This window comes from Schistocerca americana, chromosome 10 (assembly GCF_021461395.2).
Source record: "Schistocerca americana isolate TAMUIC-IGC-003095 chromosome 10, iqSchAmer2.1, whole genome shotgun sequence".
NCBI classification, from domain to species: Eukaryota; Metazoa; Arthropoda; class Insecta; order Orthoptera; family Acrididae; genus Schistocerca; species Schistocerca americana.
The window spans coordinates 198,164,141-198,180,379 of NC_060128.1; the positions used below are offsets into that span (position 1 = coordinate 198,164,141).

Sequence of the window (16,239 nt, forward strand, 5' to 3'; positions counted from 1 at the left end):
GGGTGGAGATCGTGAAGACGATGTTAGGTGCAGTGGCCCAGCACAGGTGGCCATTGTTCCCTCGCTACCACCTGTCAGTGGACTGGTGTGATGATAAGTACCCTCTGCCAACGCCCTGTGTGATACGCGCGCTATTATTTTGCTAAATTTCGACTGTGATCGTGTTAGTAGTGGTTTGCTTTGGCAATCGAACTCAGAAGATATTTTCAAATGGAAGGATTTTTTGTTTATGGAATTAAATTTTATTGCAGTATTCCGGTATAGTTCACTTGAAACCTTTTAACCTTGATCAAACAGTAAGTGTCTTGTGTATTAGTAAAGCGCTTCAGCTGTATATAGTCCTTTATTTTTAGATCCCGACCGGTTTCATGATACATGTGAAGGCCCAACGGCACCGACCGATCGCCGTGTCATCCTCAGCCGATGCGCGTCACTCGATGCGGATATGGAGGGGCACGTGGTCAGCACACCGCTCTCCCGGCCGTTGTCAGTTTTTCATGACCCGAATCGCTACTCGTCAGTCAAGTAGCCCCTCATCTGGCCTCACGAGGGCTGAGTGCAGCCCACTCGTGAGGAGTGTTCGGAAGACCCGGACGGTCACCCATCCGAGTGCTAGCCAAGTCCTACTGCGCTTAACTTCGGTGTTAGCATGGCGGCAATGCTGTTGGCTCGGTGAACATCTGCACAACAATAAATCGAGAAGGAGTAACAACTCTGAGACATTCACTAACACGATAACTTCCTAAAAGAATTTCGCAATTTTCGACAAACTTTTAAAAAATTTTTATAAGCTTTTACATAATAATATTATATGTTTGTACTCACATAAATGGAACATTAGAGCTAAAAAGCTCGGAACTTGGTACCGAACATTCGTCGACCGTTAGAATACAACACCGCTAAAAGGCGGTACGTCGTTGAATGAAACAGGTGGTTGCACGGATTCCAATCCAATTCGGTGGATGGTGCCTAAGCAAATTATACCATAGTGATCCACTAGTAAACTGAAAATACAATGAAGAAAAGAAATCGGAACACCAAAAATAATTAATACAGGGTAATGAAAATTCTACAACATATTTGATACATAACATATGTAGGTGACTAACATTGCAGAACCACAGGTTAACGTAAGCCTGAGATAAGCAATTGCAAATGTGAAGTGCTGGTACATTAATAACCGATTTAACAGCCAAAATGTTGAATGAAAGCATGCAAACGTGCGTGAATTGTGTACTTCAAGTGTCGGATGTAAGTTTGTGGGATGGAGCTCCATATATGTTGCACTTGGTCGGTCAATACAGGGGCGGAGAGTGCTGTCTGTGGCTGACGCAGGCATTGTCGTCCAATTATGTCCCATATGTGCTCTATTAGAGACAGATCTGGTGATCGAGCAGGCCAAGGCGACATGTCTACCATCTGTAGAGCGTGTTGGGTTACAACAGCGGTGTTTGAGCGAGCGTTATCCTACCGGAAAACAGCCCCTGGAGTGTTAGTCATGAATGGCAGCACAACAGGCCGAATCACGAGATTTACGTGCAGTTTTGCAGTCAGGGTGTGTGGGATAACCACAAGAGAGCTCCTACTGCCATACAAAATCGCGCCCTAGACCATAACTCCAGGTGTAGGTCCAGTGTGTCCAGGGAGGAGACAGGTTGGCTGCAGGTGCTCAACTGGCCACCTCTTAACCAACACACGGCCGTCACTGGAAACGAGGCAGAACCAGATGAAATCACCTCAGTGACCTCTCGCTTGACACCATGGTGGTGGTTTGGGGTCAATGGATTGAATCCTTCCGGGCATCTGGCTCGGAGTCGTCCTAGAAGTAATCGGTTTGTAACAGTTTGTTCTGTCAACTGCTGCTGAAGACGCAGTACGACGCGCAAGAGCCATGCGCCGAACACAGTGGTCTTCCCTCTCAGTAGAGACACGTGGCCATCGGGAGCCCGGTCTTCTTGCCCCCATGCATTCCCGTGACTACAGCTGCCAGCAGTTATTTCTGCCACGTCCTTCTGCAGTATGTCATCAGCGAAACATCCGCCTCAGTGTGGTGCTGATAATGGCTTCTTTGTCGCCTTAACGGCTCTCTTGACTAACATCAACTCACCAGGTCCGATCTCAAAGGCAACCAGCGCTCAAGACTGTAGCAGAACATATTTAAAGCAAACCTGATTTGCATTCTCATCGTGGCGCTACTACCGCCACTCTTACGCGACTGGGGCGAACACTGAACTGACACCACTTTTCAGATGTAGAAACACGTCGGCTCCTAGGTAGTTCGCACAGTAGAGATGTGGGCCAGCAGTCGCAGGAAGTGTTAGGGAGTGAGTACCAGGGCAGCAGCATTGTGAAGCCTAGTGGAAGGTTGGTTCAGGTGACATGGGCGAGCTATGTAGGAATTTTGCGGAGCAGGATCAGGTAGTGTAAACATAGCTACTCGAACTGGTGGCACTAATGCGCACTTCGTGCAACTGTTTCAGTGTCACGATCGGCCTCATGTTGATCTGACTGTTAGGCGTTAACTGGAGAGGGCGCTGATGGCAGAGAGCGTGGGTCACATCTCAGTGGTGCCAGTTGAGTCTGTCAGTAGATCGGGTTTCACTAGGCGTGGCCTACACCTCGATAGGTATGGGAAGGAGAGGCTGGCAAAGCTTAGAGGTGACAGCGGAGTGGGCAGTGGTGGGAAAAATTCCTGTAGTAGTTGGTGTTAGAGCTGCCCCTTTTTTGCATTGAAGTCAGCTGATAGGTATACTTGTTTATAGGCAGTCACTCTAACTAAGGGCTCATCTTCAGAGGGCGGAATGTTTTCCAAGTACAGAAGGAATTAGCATATTTCATCAAAAAGTATAAGAGGTATTAGAGATAAAGTTAATGAACTCCTTATAGATGTTGACTCTGAAATTATTTGTATATAAATAACTTGACAATTCAGAGGCTTCATTTACCAGGATACAGATTAGATGGCTGTTTTTCGAGGACTTCCTTGCATGGTGGGGGAGTGATCGTATACGTAAAAAAGCAGTATTCCATTTGAGTCCATAGACGTATCACGGCACTGCACTAAACAGATACTTGAATATTATGCAGGGGCAGTTGAATTTAGTGAAACTAAACTTCTAATTGTTGTTGTTTATATGTCCCCTAACTCTGACTTCAGAGCATTTCTGCTCGAGCTAGAGAGGGTTCTTAACGCATTTTGTAGGAAGTACCAGAAATTCGTTATATCTGCTGATAAACTTTGTATATGACTATGCAAATTAAAAGGATGGTGGTAGATCTTATAAATTCATATGAACTGATGCAGACGGTGTTTTTTCCAACTATGGTGCAGAGGAACAGTAGCACAGCCATAGACGATATTTTTATTCATTCTTCATTACTAGATGGGCATTCTGTTAATAAAAGGGTGAGTGGCCTTGCAGACCATGATGCACAAATTTTAACACTAAAAGGCTTTACAAACTATGTACGAAAGTTAATCCAACAGCAATAGTTTTTTAAAACTTGTCAAGGAACAAGAGTGGCAGTATGTTTATAGTGTCGATAATATACATGATAAATATAACGTTTTCCTTAACACATTTCTCATGCTCTTTGAGAGCTGCTTTCCATTAAAACGTTCTAAACAGGGTACTAGCTGTAAAAGGCAGCCCGGGTGGCTGACTAGTGGGATAAGGATATCATGTAGAACAAAACGGGAATTATATCAAAACGTTAGAAGTAGTCACAATCAAGCTACTGTGCCCCATTACAAACAGTATTGTAAGGTGCTTAAAAATGTTATTAGGAAGCCAAAGAGTACGTGGTATGCAAATAGAATAGCTAATTCACAGGATAAAATCAAAACCATATAGTCAGTTGTGAAAGAAATGTCTGATCAGCAGCACAAGGTCGACGATATAAAGTCAGTTCGTAATAAAAATGTTTCTGTTACTGGTAAATCAGATATATGTACAGCATTTAACAATCGTTTTCCGAGCATTGCTGGTGAATTAAACAAAAACTTAGTTTCTCCAGGGAATCATATAACTGTCTTAGCAAATGCCTTTCCGAGATTGATGTCTGAAATATTCCTCTGTGATGGAGACAAGGGGGACATTGAGTTAGTAATTAAATCACTGAAGACTAAGGACTCTCATGGATATGATGGAGTGCCTGACAGAATATTAAAGTACTGTGCTGCACATGTTAGCCCTGCATTTATCCATACTTGTAATTTTTCCTGTAGGAACGGTCAGTTTCCTGAACGTTTAAAGTACTCAGTAGTAATGCCGCTTTATAAAAAGGGAGAATGTATACAATTTTAGACCTATTTCTATGCCATTAGTGTTTGCTAAAGTTATTGAAAAGGCCTGTGTATGTAAGGATAATTGATCATTTTATATCACACGATTTGTTATCAAACGTACAGTTCGTTTAACAACTGAAAATGCTATATTCTCTTTTCTCTTTGAGGTACAGAATGGGTTAAGCAAAACATTTCGATCGCTAGGCATATTTTTTTTTTAATTTAACGAAGGTGTTTGCTTGTGTTGATAAAAAAATATAGCTCCAGAAGTTGGACCATTACGGAATATGGGGAGTAGCTCACAATTGGTTCACCTCTTACTTTAGCAACAGAGAGCAAAAGGTCATTATTCACAATGTTGAGAATGGCTGTGATGTGGAATCTGAGTGGGGAACAGTCAAGTGAGGAGTACCCCAGGGATCAGTCTTGGGGCCACTCCTGTTCCTTATTTATATAAATGATATGCCCTCTAGTATTACGGGTAACTCTAAAATATTTCTGTTTGCTGATGACACTAGCGTGGTAGTAGAGGATGTAGTGTGCAAACATATGCTCTGTATCAAATAGTGCGGTCCATGGCTTGTAGAAAATAAACTAACGCTAAATGACAGTAAGACTCAGTTTTTATAGTTTCTAACACACAGTTCAACAAGACCTGACGTTTTAATTTCACAGAATCGGCATATGTTTAGTGAAACTGAACAGTTCAAATTTCTAGGTGTTCAGATAGATATTAAACTGTCGTGGAAAGCCCACATTCCGGATCTTGTTTAAAGACTTAATGCTGCCATTTTTACTATTCGAAAGGTTTCTGAAGTGAGTGACCTTTCGACACGAAAATTAGCCTACTTTTCTTATTTTCGTTCGCTTATGTCATATGGTGTTATATTTTGGGGTAACTCTTCCCATTCTAAAAGGATATTTTTGGCTCAGAAACGGGCGATTCGGGCAGTAAGTTGTGTAAGTTCACGAACCTCTTGTCGACCTCTGTTTACGAGTCTGGGTATTTTGACATTGGCCTCTCACTATATATATTCCTTACTGTCATTTCTTGTTAACAATATGAGCTTATTCCCAAGAATAAATGTGGGACATACGAAGGACGTATCCGATATGACAAGGTGGCGAAATTAGACGTTAATGGGCTACGCCAGCAGACGACCGACTCGAGTGCCTCTGCTAACGGCACAGACATCGCCTGCAGCGCCTCTCCTGGGCTCGAGACCGTATCAGGACCCAGACGACTGGAAAACCTTGCCCTGGCCAGATGAGTCCCGATCTCAGTTGGTAAGAGCTGACGGTGGGGTTCGAGTGTGACGCAGTCCCCACGAAGACATGGACCCATGTTGTCAAGACACACTGTGCAAGTTGGTGGTGGCTGTGTTTACATGAAATGGTTATTAACTGCTGCTTGGATACCATTTGCAACCATTTGTGAACTTCATCTTCTTAAAGAACTATGGAATTTTTGTGGATGACAGTGAGCCATATCACCGGGCAACAATTGTTCGCAGTTGGTTTCAAAACATTCTGAGCAGTTTGAGCGAATGGTTTGGCCACCCATCGAACATTTATGGGACATAATAGAGAGGTCAGTTGTACACAAAATCCTACACAGGTAACAGTTTCGTAATTATGGACTGCTGTGGAGACACCGTGGCTGAATATTCTGCAGGGAACCTCCAACCGCTTGTCGAATCCTAGCCGCATTATAAACAAGTGAAAATTACGAATGGCTCGAAGTGTTGGCGTTACGATTCGCACAGTATATGTTGAATCGCATCTTGGGAAAGTGAGACGGCTAGAGCTAAATTAACAGGTCGTAACATTTCCACAACTCGACATTAGGATGACGTGCGGGGGCGCCTGTCTGACACAGGGAGGCCGTATGCGGAATGCCAGCGCTCTTCCATTTCCTCCGTACTTGCTGCATTTGAAAGTTGCTGCCCGCGCATCAGTTCCCTACATCTAAACGGTGCACTCCTCGAAAAAATCGTCTTTGATGATTCCCGAACGCTGTTAAGCGCAAAAAACGTTGAACTTCCCAACAACAAAAATGCGAAAAATGACGTTGATAATGAAATACTTTTGTATTTTCAGATGTTCATAATAATAATAATAATAATATCAGAGAAGCACAGCTTGCGATGCCCCATCGCACCAAGTCAGGCATTAAAAGTGTATTATCTTTGCATGACTGTGGCTTCACATCTCCGACACGAATGCATCGATTTCAATGCCGATTTTTTGTTTATTTGAAGGCGATACGCAGTAAAGAGTCTGATGACAGCAACACGGTGCCCAAACAATGTGTGGTCCATAGCTTCATGTCATACTGAAACATAATCTCAAAAATATCTACAAAAAATTCCGCGAGAACATATGTTTATCGTATGTTCACCCACAACCTCCATTTTTGTGATGTCTTTCCGTTTCGCTGTGCCAGCTGTGATCAAAAGACAAAAATTATTATGGATGAGTCGTAAGAGCTGAGAATATGTTCTCGTGGACTTTCGAGTAGATCTTCTTGAGATCTACAGTTTCTTACTTTCCGATTTGACGTACCTCTTATTTCTGCGCAACTTATTGTAGAAGCTTGCATTGCCAACAGAGATTTTGCTTTCTTGATTCACTGTTATCACCTTTGCCTATTGTTATAGTTCTTGAAAGTAGCCTCTGGTCTTCCTCAGAGTTCAAACTATCCCCATACCAAACTTCGTCAAATTCGATTCAGTTGTTCAGCCGTGAAAAGGTGGCGGACAATTTTCACAGTTCTAATATTGACATCTTATAGATACTCACTGTGCCTTTCAGCTATATCGTGACTGAAATGCGCTGGTCCCTAATAAAAACGCTAAACAGGACTCAAGGTACTATTTGCCAAGAAAAGGACTTTCGCGAATTGTCGAGGCGCGTAGAGCAACAAATGTACTGACTGTAAGAAGCCTGAGGGTGATGGAAGATGGAAACTTGTAGCTTCGTATGAGGCTATTTATAGTAACTGGTGGCAGCGTTGTTCATTGCTGACTAGGAAAATAATCTAGAGAGAGCAAATATTTACCGAATATACGTGAATGTGTGAGCCCGAAAGCAGCCCTACAAATTTTGGAAATTTCTGACAATGTAAAAGATTTTACTTCACTTGCATAATGAGTGAAACCTTTACACTAACTCATTTATCTCCTACGCAATCACGAAAAGATAAACGACGTCATGTTTTGCTGTACTTTTATCATAAATTCGGACAAAAAAAGAAACAAGCAGCAATGGACTGAAGGCATAACACAACAAGTCCGTTAATAGCAGACTTTCTACATTTTTTGAACTCACAATTATATGATATGCTGGCCGTAAGTAAAAATTGTGATTTTTGCCAAGATTTTCTCTCTCTCTCTCTCTCTCTCTCTCTCTCTCTCTCTCTCTCTCTCCACGCCTCCGTGACCCTTTCTCCCTGAATACGCTCTCGAAGTGGAATTACTCTCCAAGAAATTGTCACGTTTCGTTACCAACGAGATCCTCGAACAGACCGTAATCCCTTCAGATTTTTTTTTTGTCTGTGAGGATGGCTGAAGGGTGAAGTCTCAAAAATGTTCAAATGTGTGTGAATTCCTAAGGGACCAAAGTGCTTAGGTCATCGGTCCCTAGACTTACACACTACTTTAACTAACTTATGCTAAGAACAACAAACACACACACACACACACACACACACACACACACACACACACACGCCCGAGCGAGTACTCGAACCTCCGGCGGGAGGAGTCGCGGTGAAGTCTACAATCACAAAGGAAAAACGAGGTACGAACTGATCGTTCAAACTAAAAAAAACTAGTCACATGTTGTTTTGGACGTTTTATTTGAATTAGTCTATGGTACTACATCTTAAAAAATTTGCAGTTTCTCCTGAAACATCCAGAACAGAATTAAAATAAAACTAAAAAGAATGTTTCTAGTGAGAATCGAACGAGCAAGCACGCGATTTGAAAATGGAAAGCCCTGCACGTAGTTCTTGTTTTACGGACGCCTAGTAAACCTTGAAAGTAGTTTTTTTCGACTGTTTTTCAGACTTGCATCACATTGCTTTAGGAGAGTCTTATCCGGCCACTGATCTTGAAAAGTACGAAGTAAATGGAAGGAGGCCAACCCGTAAGGTAACAGGCTCACAAGGCGACGGACGGTACGAACTTTGCCTCAACGATTTGGTTCATATTCACACCGTGAGTAGGGTTCGACTTCAACATATGCAAGCAGAAAGACTCCACTCTCAACCGTTTTCGAGAAAATCGAGTTTGAAAACTTTAGGCGCCTTCATACTTCTTTGTGTGGTGGTAAGCATTGAAGCAGTCCACAGCGCGTAGTATGTCCATGGATCAAATCTCGCTCATGGTTCTTAATTTGTAATTCGCACGTATTTCTAACAACAGATTTGTTATGACTGTTCGAGTTATCAGTATTTAATGATTCAGTTATTATTTAGGTAATATGTACCCTGAGAAAATGAGAAATGTTTTTTCGCAAGGAGATCGGAAACAAAGGAAGCATACACGAGAATTGCAATCAAATCAGTATAGTTGTTTCATTTATTTTATTGTATCCAAATTTGTGACAAGGATAATATGTAACCTATGGACCACTGCACAAAGCTGTATCACACTGGTCGTAGAAACATGAGAAACGATAATTATTGTGACGTACACCACGTGTCGTGAACAACAAAGTTTTGCATGTGCATGATTTTTCAATGTGTCTGTTGCAAAACAAAGTTGGTTTACATTGCACTCGTAAACGGTTCTCAGTCATCACACACGCATGCCGAGGCATATCACCGAATATTGGTACAGAGGACTCGAGGTGTACGAATTACTTAGTTTCGATGCAGTCTGCTCTGTTTCACGATGTAAGCGCAATTTTATAGTGGGTTTGTAAGGTTCTGGGCCTGCATGAAAATCAGGCTGCACTAGCGGAGTACATTTGGGAGGCATTTCATGAATACTGTACGTTGGCAGAAGACCGTGGGAATGAAAGAAAATCACCGTTAGCCAGGTCCTATGCAGCTTTATGAAACTGCTAACTCGCTCAACTGCAGGGAAACCTGGAATCGCAGAAGCCGGCTTAAGGAGATATGGAAGTAAACTTCCCTACCGCTTTGTCTAGCATTACTGTTTTCCAGCTTATCTGCAACTAACATGCGTACAGGTTTACACGTACATGTATATTGTTTATTTCCTGCAAGGAATTGCCAGAATTGTAGCTGCCTGTGATGTGATTCGAAACACCAGGGATATTTGCAAGGATGCATCAGAATCTTGTTCGCCGATGTGATGCTTGCACTGAGTTTGATGGCCGGCAGTTTCAGCACATTTTGTAAGGTACAGTACAAATGCTACGTTCCTTGCGTCAGTGATGGAATTTGCAGTTAACTGTAACAAATGTAAAGAAAAAAACCACACAGTAATGTCATTTTATTCCTATTATCTCCTTAAGCTGGCTTCTCCGACCACAGATTCCCTACCTCAAGTTGTTCAGGGGAGCATCCTGTATATACGTAAATAAGGAGGCGTAAAATTTTTGTACTCGATTTTCTCGAAAACTGTTGGGAGTTGCGCCTTCCTATGTACGTATCTTGAAGTTCTACTGATGCCCTATAAATCTTGTCAGTACGAATCAAATCGGCGGGGGAAAGTCGGTGCGGTCCCCATGTGGAACACGCCTGCACACAGCCGCCTGGCGGAGTTCTTCCTGGGGAGTCAGCAGCGGCCGTATCGAGGGCAGACCTCCCCTCTCTCTCTCTCCTCTTCTCTCAGAATGAGACACTCGTGCCAGGGAGGAACGGCAGTTCCGGAGGGTACTTCAGCACGCGCCGCTGCGCCTCACGACCCGGGCTGACCTGGCGAAAAAGAAACGGAAACGCCTTCTGCTGCTCTGTCTGTCTGACGACGTCTGCAGGGCCACGCCGCCACCACCGTCACCCGATTCCTGACCCACTCGCCCCAGACGCTCGCAATTTTTTAAATTTCCCACAGCTGGAGAGCGAATGCGGGGGACAGGAGACGCCGCTTCTACATTGCAGTACAAGCGAAATGTCAAGCACGCACTAAGACGTGGCCGGATGTCAGTGTGACGCGGTAGAACAACACACCAGCGGCCGGCACGTAACTGATTGGAGCTGCAGTTCTCTGTGACCAGTAGGACGACCACCAGACTGCATTAGCGTTGTTACCGCGCCTGGTAGAGCGTACAGGGTGAATCATTTAAAAGTTACGTCGCGAATATTGCGGAAGTGGAAAGTGCTGTTGGTGTGTGGTAGTCGCAGAATGCATTGGTAGCCAGCGGTTCGTATTGTTAGCCAATCGTCATACTGTAATAATACTGAAAAAGTGTAATTTTTTTGTTCAGTTATACACATTTTTAAATGGAACATTGGCAATTGACCCTAACAGACTAGAAGTGGGGTAAATTAGAATGCCATGGTGTTTATTGCAGGATTCTAGTGCGGGTCGTTTACGAGATGTCGTATTTTGAAAAATTCCCACACCCACACATGTACAAAAGCTGTGGTAACTCAAACTACAGAACAGCACAAGTACATACACCAGGAACGTGAACGAGACAATTGACCATCACAGGTTGTACTCGTAATGACTTCCGGCACCGACAACACGCGCTTCCAATTTGGTATGGAACGACTACCGCACACGTGCTGGCATTTCAGTGGAGATGTCCGAGCAGGCTGCGCTAATACGTCGTTGTATATCATCCGGTGTAATTGCCATGCCCTTGTAGATCGCGTCCTTCGCCTTTCCCCAAAGAAAAAGTCTGTGGGCGTGAAACCAGGGGCACAGGCCAGCCAAGGTATAGGTCCTCTCCGTCCAATCCAATGATTTGGAAACAATTGTGTTAAAGACATTAAGAATTACCTCCAGAAGAACAGTCTATTGAACACGATCAACACGGATTTAGAAAACATCATTCTTGCCAAATACAAGTAGCTCTTTACACACACGAAGCGTTGAGTCCTATTGACAAGTGATTTCAAATTGATTCCGTATTTCTAGATTTCTTGAAGGCATTTGACATTGTACCATACAAGCGCCTTGTGGTGAAATTGCGTGCTTATGGAATATCATCTCAGTTATGTGACTGGATCCGTGATTTCCTGTCAGAGAGATCACAGTTCGTAGTAATTGACGGAAAGTTGTCGAGTAAAAGAGAAGTGATTTGTGGCTTTCCCCAAGGTAGTGTTACAGGCCACCTGCTGTTCATTATCAGTATAAATGATTTAGAAGACAGGTTGTTTGCTGAGGATGCTGTCATTTATCAAGTAGTAAAGTCATCAGAAGATCAAAACAAATTGCAGAACGATTTAGAAAAGATATCTGTATGGTGCGAAAATTGGCAGTTGACCCTAAATAATGAAAAGTGTGAGGTCACCCACATGAGTGCTATCAGTCAAATCTAAAGGCTGTAAATTCAGCTAAATACGTAGGAATGTCAATTATGAAAAACTTACATTGGAAAGAACAAACAGAAAATGTTGGTGGGGAAGGCAGAACACTTTGAAAATCTAACAGATTTACTAGAGAGACTGACTACACTACTGTCTTGGAGTACTGCTGCGCGGCCTGGGATTCTTACCAATTAGGATTAACAGAGTACATCGAGAAAGTTCAGAGAAGAGCAGCACGTTTTGTATTATCGCGAAATAGGCGAGAGAGAGAGTCACTGATGTGCCGCAGGATTTGGGGTACACATAATTAAAACAGAGGCGTTTTTCGTTGCGACGGAATCTTCTCATGAAATTTCAATCCCAACTTTCTGCTCCGAATGCGAAAAATTTTGTTGACGCCGACCTATATAGGGAGAAACGACCACCACATTAAAATAAGGGGAATCAGAACTCGTCCAGAAAGATATAAGTCTTCGTTTTTTCCGCGCGCTGTCTGAGAGATTGGAATAATAGAGAATTATTGTGAAGGTGGTTTGATTAACCCTCTTCCAAGCACTTACGCGTGATTTGCGGAGTATCCACGTAGACGTAGATGAAGACGTGCTGTAGTACTTTGTTTACGATGGGCTGGACAGCCGTGATGTTGGTACCACAGGTTCCTCCTAGTCAGCATCCGTAGAAGATGGTCTGTTAGGAGGTTGCGATACTTGTGCGTGTTCAATGTTTCGTGGATGAAAAACTGTCCTATCCCCCACCACACGTGTACACTCCATGGACACTGACGTTCCACCTGACAAAGCCAACGGGGATTGTCAACAGGCCAATAGTGCATGTTTCGACGCTTTACCTGGCCATTGGCTTCATCACTAAACGAGATACATGATACATCTGGAGTATCCTGTCTTAATGCCCATTTACAGAAGTTAAAACGATTCTCACAATCGTTTCCATGCAGCTGTTGATCGAGACGGAGATATGAGAGGGATGGACGCTATGTCGGTGGAGAAAGCGTAGGACACTTGCCTGACTCACGCCACCTCCTCTCGGGATTGCGCGGAAGCTGTCGTGCGGATCAGTTGCAACGGTAGCGACGACATTAATTTCTTCCACTTTTGTCGGCACCTGTTTCGTGCTGTTACGTTGTCTTGATGTTCCACTGCCACTTTCACGTAACTGGTTGAAGAGATTGATAAATAACTGCCGAGAGTTTTCACGTCTATTGAGATATCTTGCAGTATCCACCGTACAAGTACGAACCGCATTCTTCCAGCACACCCCATGTACGACGAGCACGTCGGCTATTTCTGCGTTGGTAAATCCCATCGTCCACTCACACCTACTGCTGGACCGTCACACACTGTCTGACCAGCAAGTCGCAGTGACAAGCAGACTGTAAGGAAATATAACAGCAACTACACAGGTTGAATGGCACAGACAAGTATCGGTGCATGAACTTGTCAAAATGCGATGTCTCGTAAATGACTCGCACTCGAATCCTGCTACAGACACCACTGACATTCTGATTTACCCTACTTTTAGAAGAGCATGTACTTCCTGCTGGCAAAAGCTCTTGTTGTGTAAGCGTAGCCATGTTTTCACTGCACGACTGACACACTCGTCATCTTCAAAGCGTGTTCCCGATAGAGAATCTTTAAGCACGAATAATGGCATCCGCACGATACAGCACGTCTGGAGCAGTGGCTGTGACAGGACGTTCAGAGCGTGGCTGATCGTGGAGCTCTGTTTCTGCATTTCCCGAGGCTGTAGCTTTATTTAGCCATCGCCCAACTGTACTCCTATCAACTGCAGCATCGCCTTACACTTCACACAAACGTTTCTGCACACAGCAATTCAATAACAGTACGCTTGCTTGTAACGTGAGTCGTATGTAGACGCCATTTTGACGCTGTACTACGGCTCCGCCATCTGCCAGGACGGTTAGAAACCTCACCGGCGCACAGAATAAACATCAAATGTGAAGCAGCAACAAGGACAAGATTTTGTAATCACCGCAAGAAAACAGCATACCATCACCTCAGCCTGTGCGGTTTCATTTCGTCGTCTCCCCCCCCCCCCCCCCTTCCTCCCCCTTCACTTCTGGGTGATTTACCTTTTATGTCAGCCAGTGTGAGATACACCTGTTCAATCTCTCCCGTGGTCTTCGTCGCACCTCCGGCATCCGTCCAGAGAACGTGTCCCAGCCAGGCTAGTCTCCTACCGCACAGTCGCTCGCCCTGAAGTTGTCGGCGAGTCCAGCCAGTCAGCAGCCCCCCCACTGCAGCCCGCCTGCCGCTGACCTGCAGCCTGCTGACCCCGTGTGTGTTTGGCTTGCTGTGCAGACGCCATCAGCGAGAGCAACCCGCGCGTCATTGACGACGCGCGCGCGCGGAAGCTGGCGGCCGACCTGAAGCGCTGCTCCTACTACGAGACGTGCGCCACCTACGGCCTCAACGTCGAGCGCGTCTTCCAGGACGGTGAGTACCACACTACGCTTCTCCCGCAGTGCGATGCACTTCATTCAGGACGGTGAGTACACCACACGTCTGCAGCACAGTACGGTAATCTCACAATATTGATCACGTCTCCAGCACAGTGATTGCTACACTCTGCCACACTACACTACTCTACGCTTCACTGTGTTATATCTGTCTCTCAGTACGGAGCACTTCATTATGCAGGGTGAGTACTCCGCACGTCTACGGTACGATTCACTCATCTCCCAATGTGAAGCACGTCTTTAGGAAGTGGATCCTACACCCTGCCACAGTACAGAGTGCCTCATTCAGGAAGGTGAGTGCTCCAAACAGGTGCAGTACAAATCACAATGTAGACTATGTCTCCAAGACAGTGAGTGTTACACTCTGCAACACCATACTGCACTACACCACACCTCTCTTACACTATGCGAATCACGGGGTCCCGCGTTCGATTCCCGACGGGGTTGGGGATTTTTCTCTGCCTGGGGATTGGGTGTTTGTGTTGTCCCCATCATTTCATCATCATCATCATCGTCGTCGTCATTCGTGACAGTGGCTAGATTGGACTGTGTAAAAATTGGACTGTGTCCAAACTGATACCGCGCAGTTGAGCGCCCCACAAACGAAACATCAACATCTCTTACACTGTGCAGCACTTCACTCAGGAGGGTGAGTGCTTTACACGTCTACAGTACTGTATATTCATCTCCCAATATGAATGCACGTCTCCAGCATAGTGAGTGCTAGACTTTGCCACACTACACTGCACTGCACTGCACTACACTGAACTACACTGCTGCACTACACTATACCTGTCTTACAATAGCAAATGTTCAGGAGGGCGAGTGCACCACACGCACTACTGTCCCAATGTGAACCACGTCTGTAGGAGAGTGAGTGCTACACCTTACCACATTACACACTACGCCTGTCTCACAATACGGAATGTCTCTTTCAGGAGGGTGAATATTTCGCACTCTGTAATGTTGATTTGGTGCATCAGGTCGTAGCTTTTTTTCACAAGTTTAACGGACACAACAGATACACATAACAGAGACTTGAGTCATTTATAATATATTCTCCTTCACTATTTACAACAGTCTGCCAACGCTAGAGTAACTTCTCAGCTCTAATTGTAAAAATCACGTGGTTTTGAGGCGAAGAATTCGTTCGGAGTGCATTTTCATCTCGAAAGGAAGTTTCGTGAAGATTGTGAGACAGAGAGCAAAAAAAGGGCAAAATTAAGGGCGCAAGATCATGGGAATAAGGTCGGTGCGGATTGACTTTCCAAACCAACCCCTGTGTAATGTTTCTTGTCAGTCTAGCAAAAAGCAGTATTCCCGGTCGTTGTTCTTGGACTGTGCCCACATGACGTCTCAATTGTGAAAGGAAGAGTCAGCAGTAGTGGTTCGTAGTACACCACAGCGTGGCTGTCCCACCAGTGACATAACGTCATCTTCTGTGGGTGCGCGCAGCTCTTTGTACGGGCAGTTGCTGCTTTATTTCGGCTCAACCATTCCTTTCTTTTCCTTATGTTAGCGTAAAGACACCATTTATAGTCACCAGTAACATTACAGGCTATAGGAATGGTCGGTGTTGTTGCCAAGCGCCGATTTTTGTAAGGTTGACTCATTGTTAGAGCATGCGGTACTCAAACACCCGATTTTTTGAACCTTCCCCACTGCATGCAAATGTCGCACGATAGTCGAATGATAACAGCTCATCACATTTCCCAGATCTCAAGTACACTGACGTGGATCATTGTGGATTAATGCGTTTAAACGATATTCATCGAACCCCGAAGATCTTCCTGAACACGTAGAGTTACTAATGTCCTCCTTCAAACGAGAAACCCATTTTCTTGCCGTGCTCTGTCCAGTGCCATTATTCCCAAACACGACGCAAACGGTTCTCGCTCGCTTCGCCGCTGTCACCCATCTGTGGAACTCAAACACAAGAATATGTTCGAAATGTTCCGACTATCCAACTTGGCACTCTATTTTCTAGCGTCCACAGCTCCATTT

The 16,239-nt window shown here is 44.5% G+C and overlaps 1 protein-coding gene across 1 annotated transcript in view; it reads left to right on the forward strand.

The window, feature by feature from the left end:
• The window catches only part of LOC124552388 (centaurin-gamma-1A), a 321,735-nt gene that overhangs the window by 200,297 nt on the left and 105,199 nt on the right, over positions 1 to 16,239 (forward strand). The window contains exon 4 of the mRNA XM_047126650.1: positions 14,078 to 14,212. Coding sequence (XP_046982606.1) covers positions 14,078 to 14,212 — 135 coding nt within the window. The remainder of the gene's footprint in view (positions 1 to 14,077; positions 14,213 to 16,239) is intronic.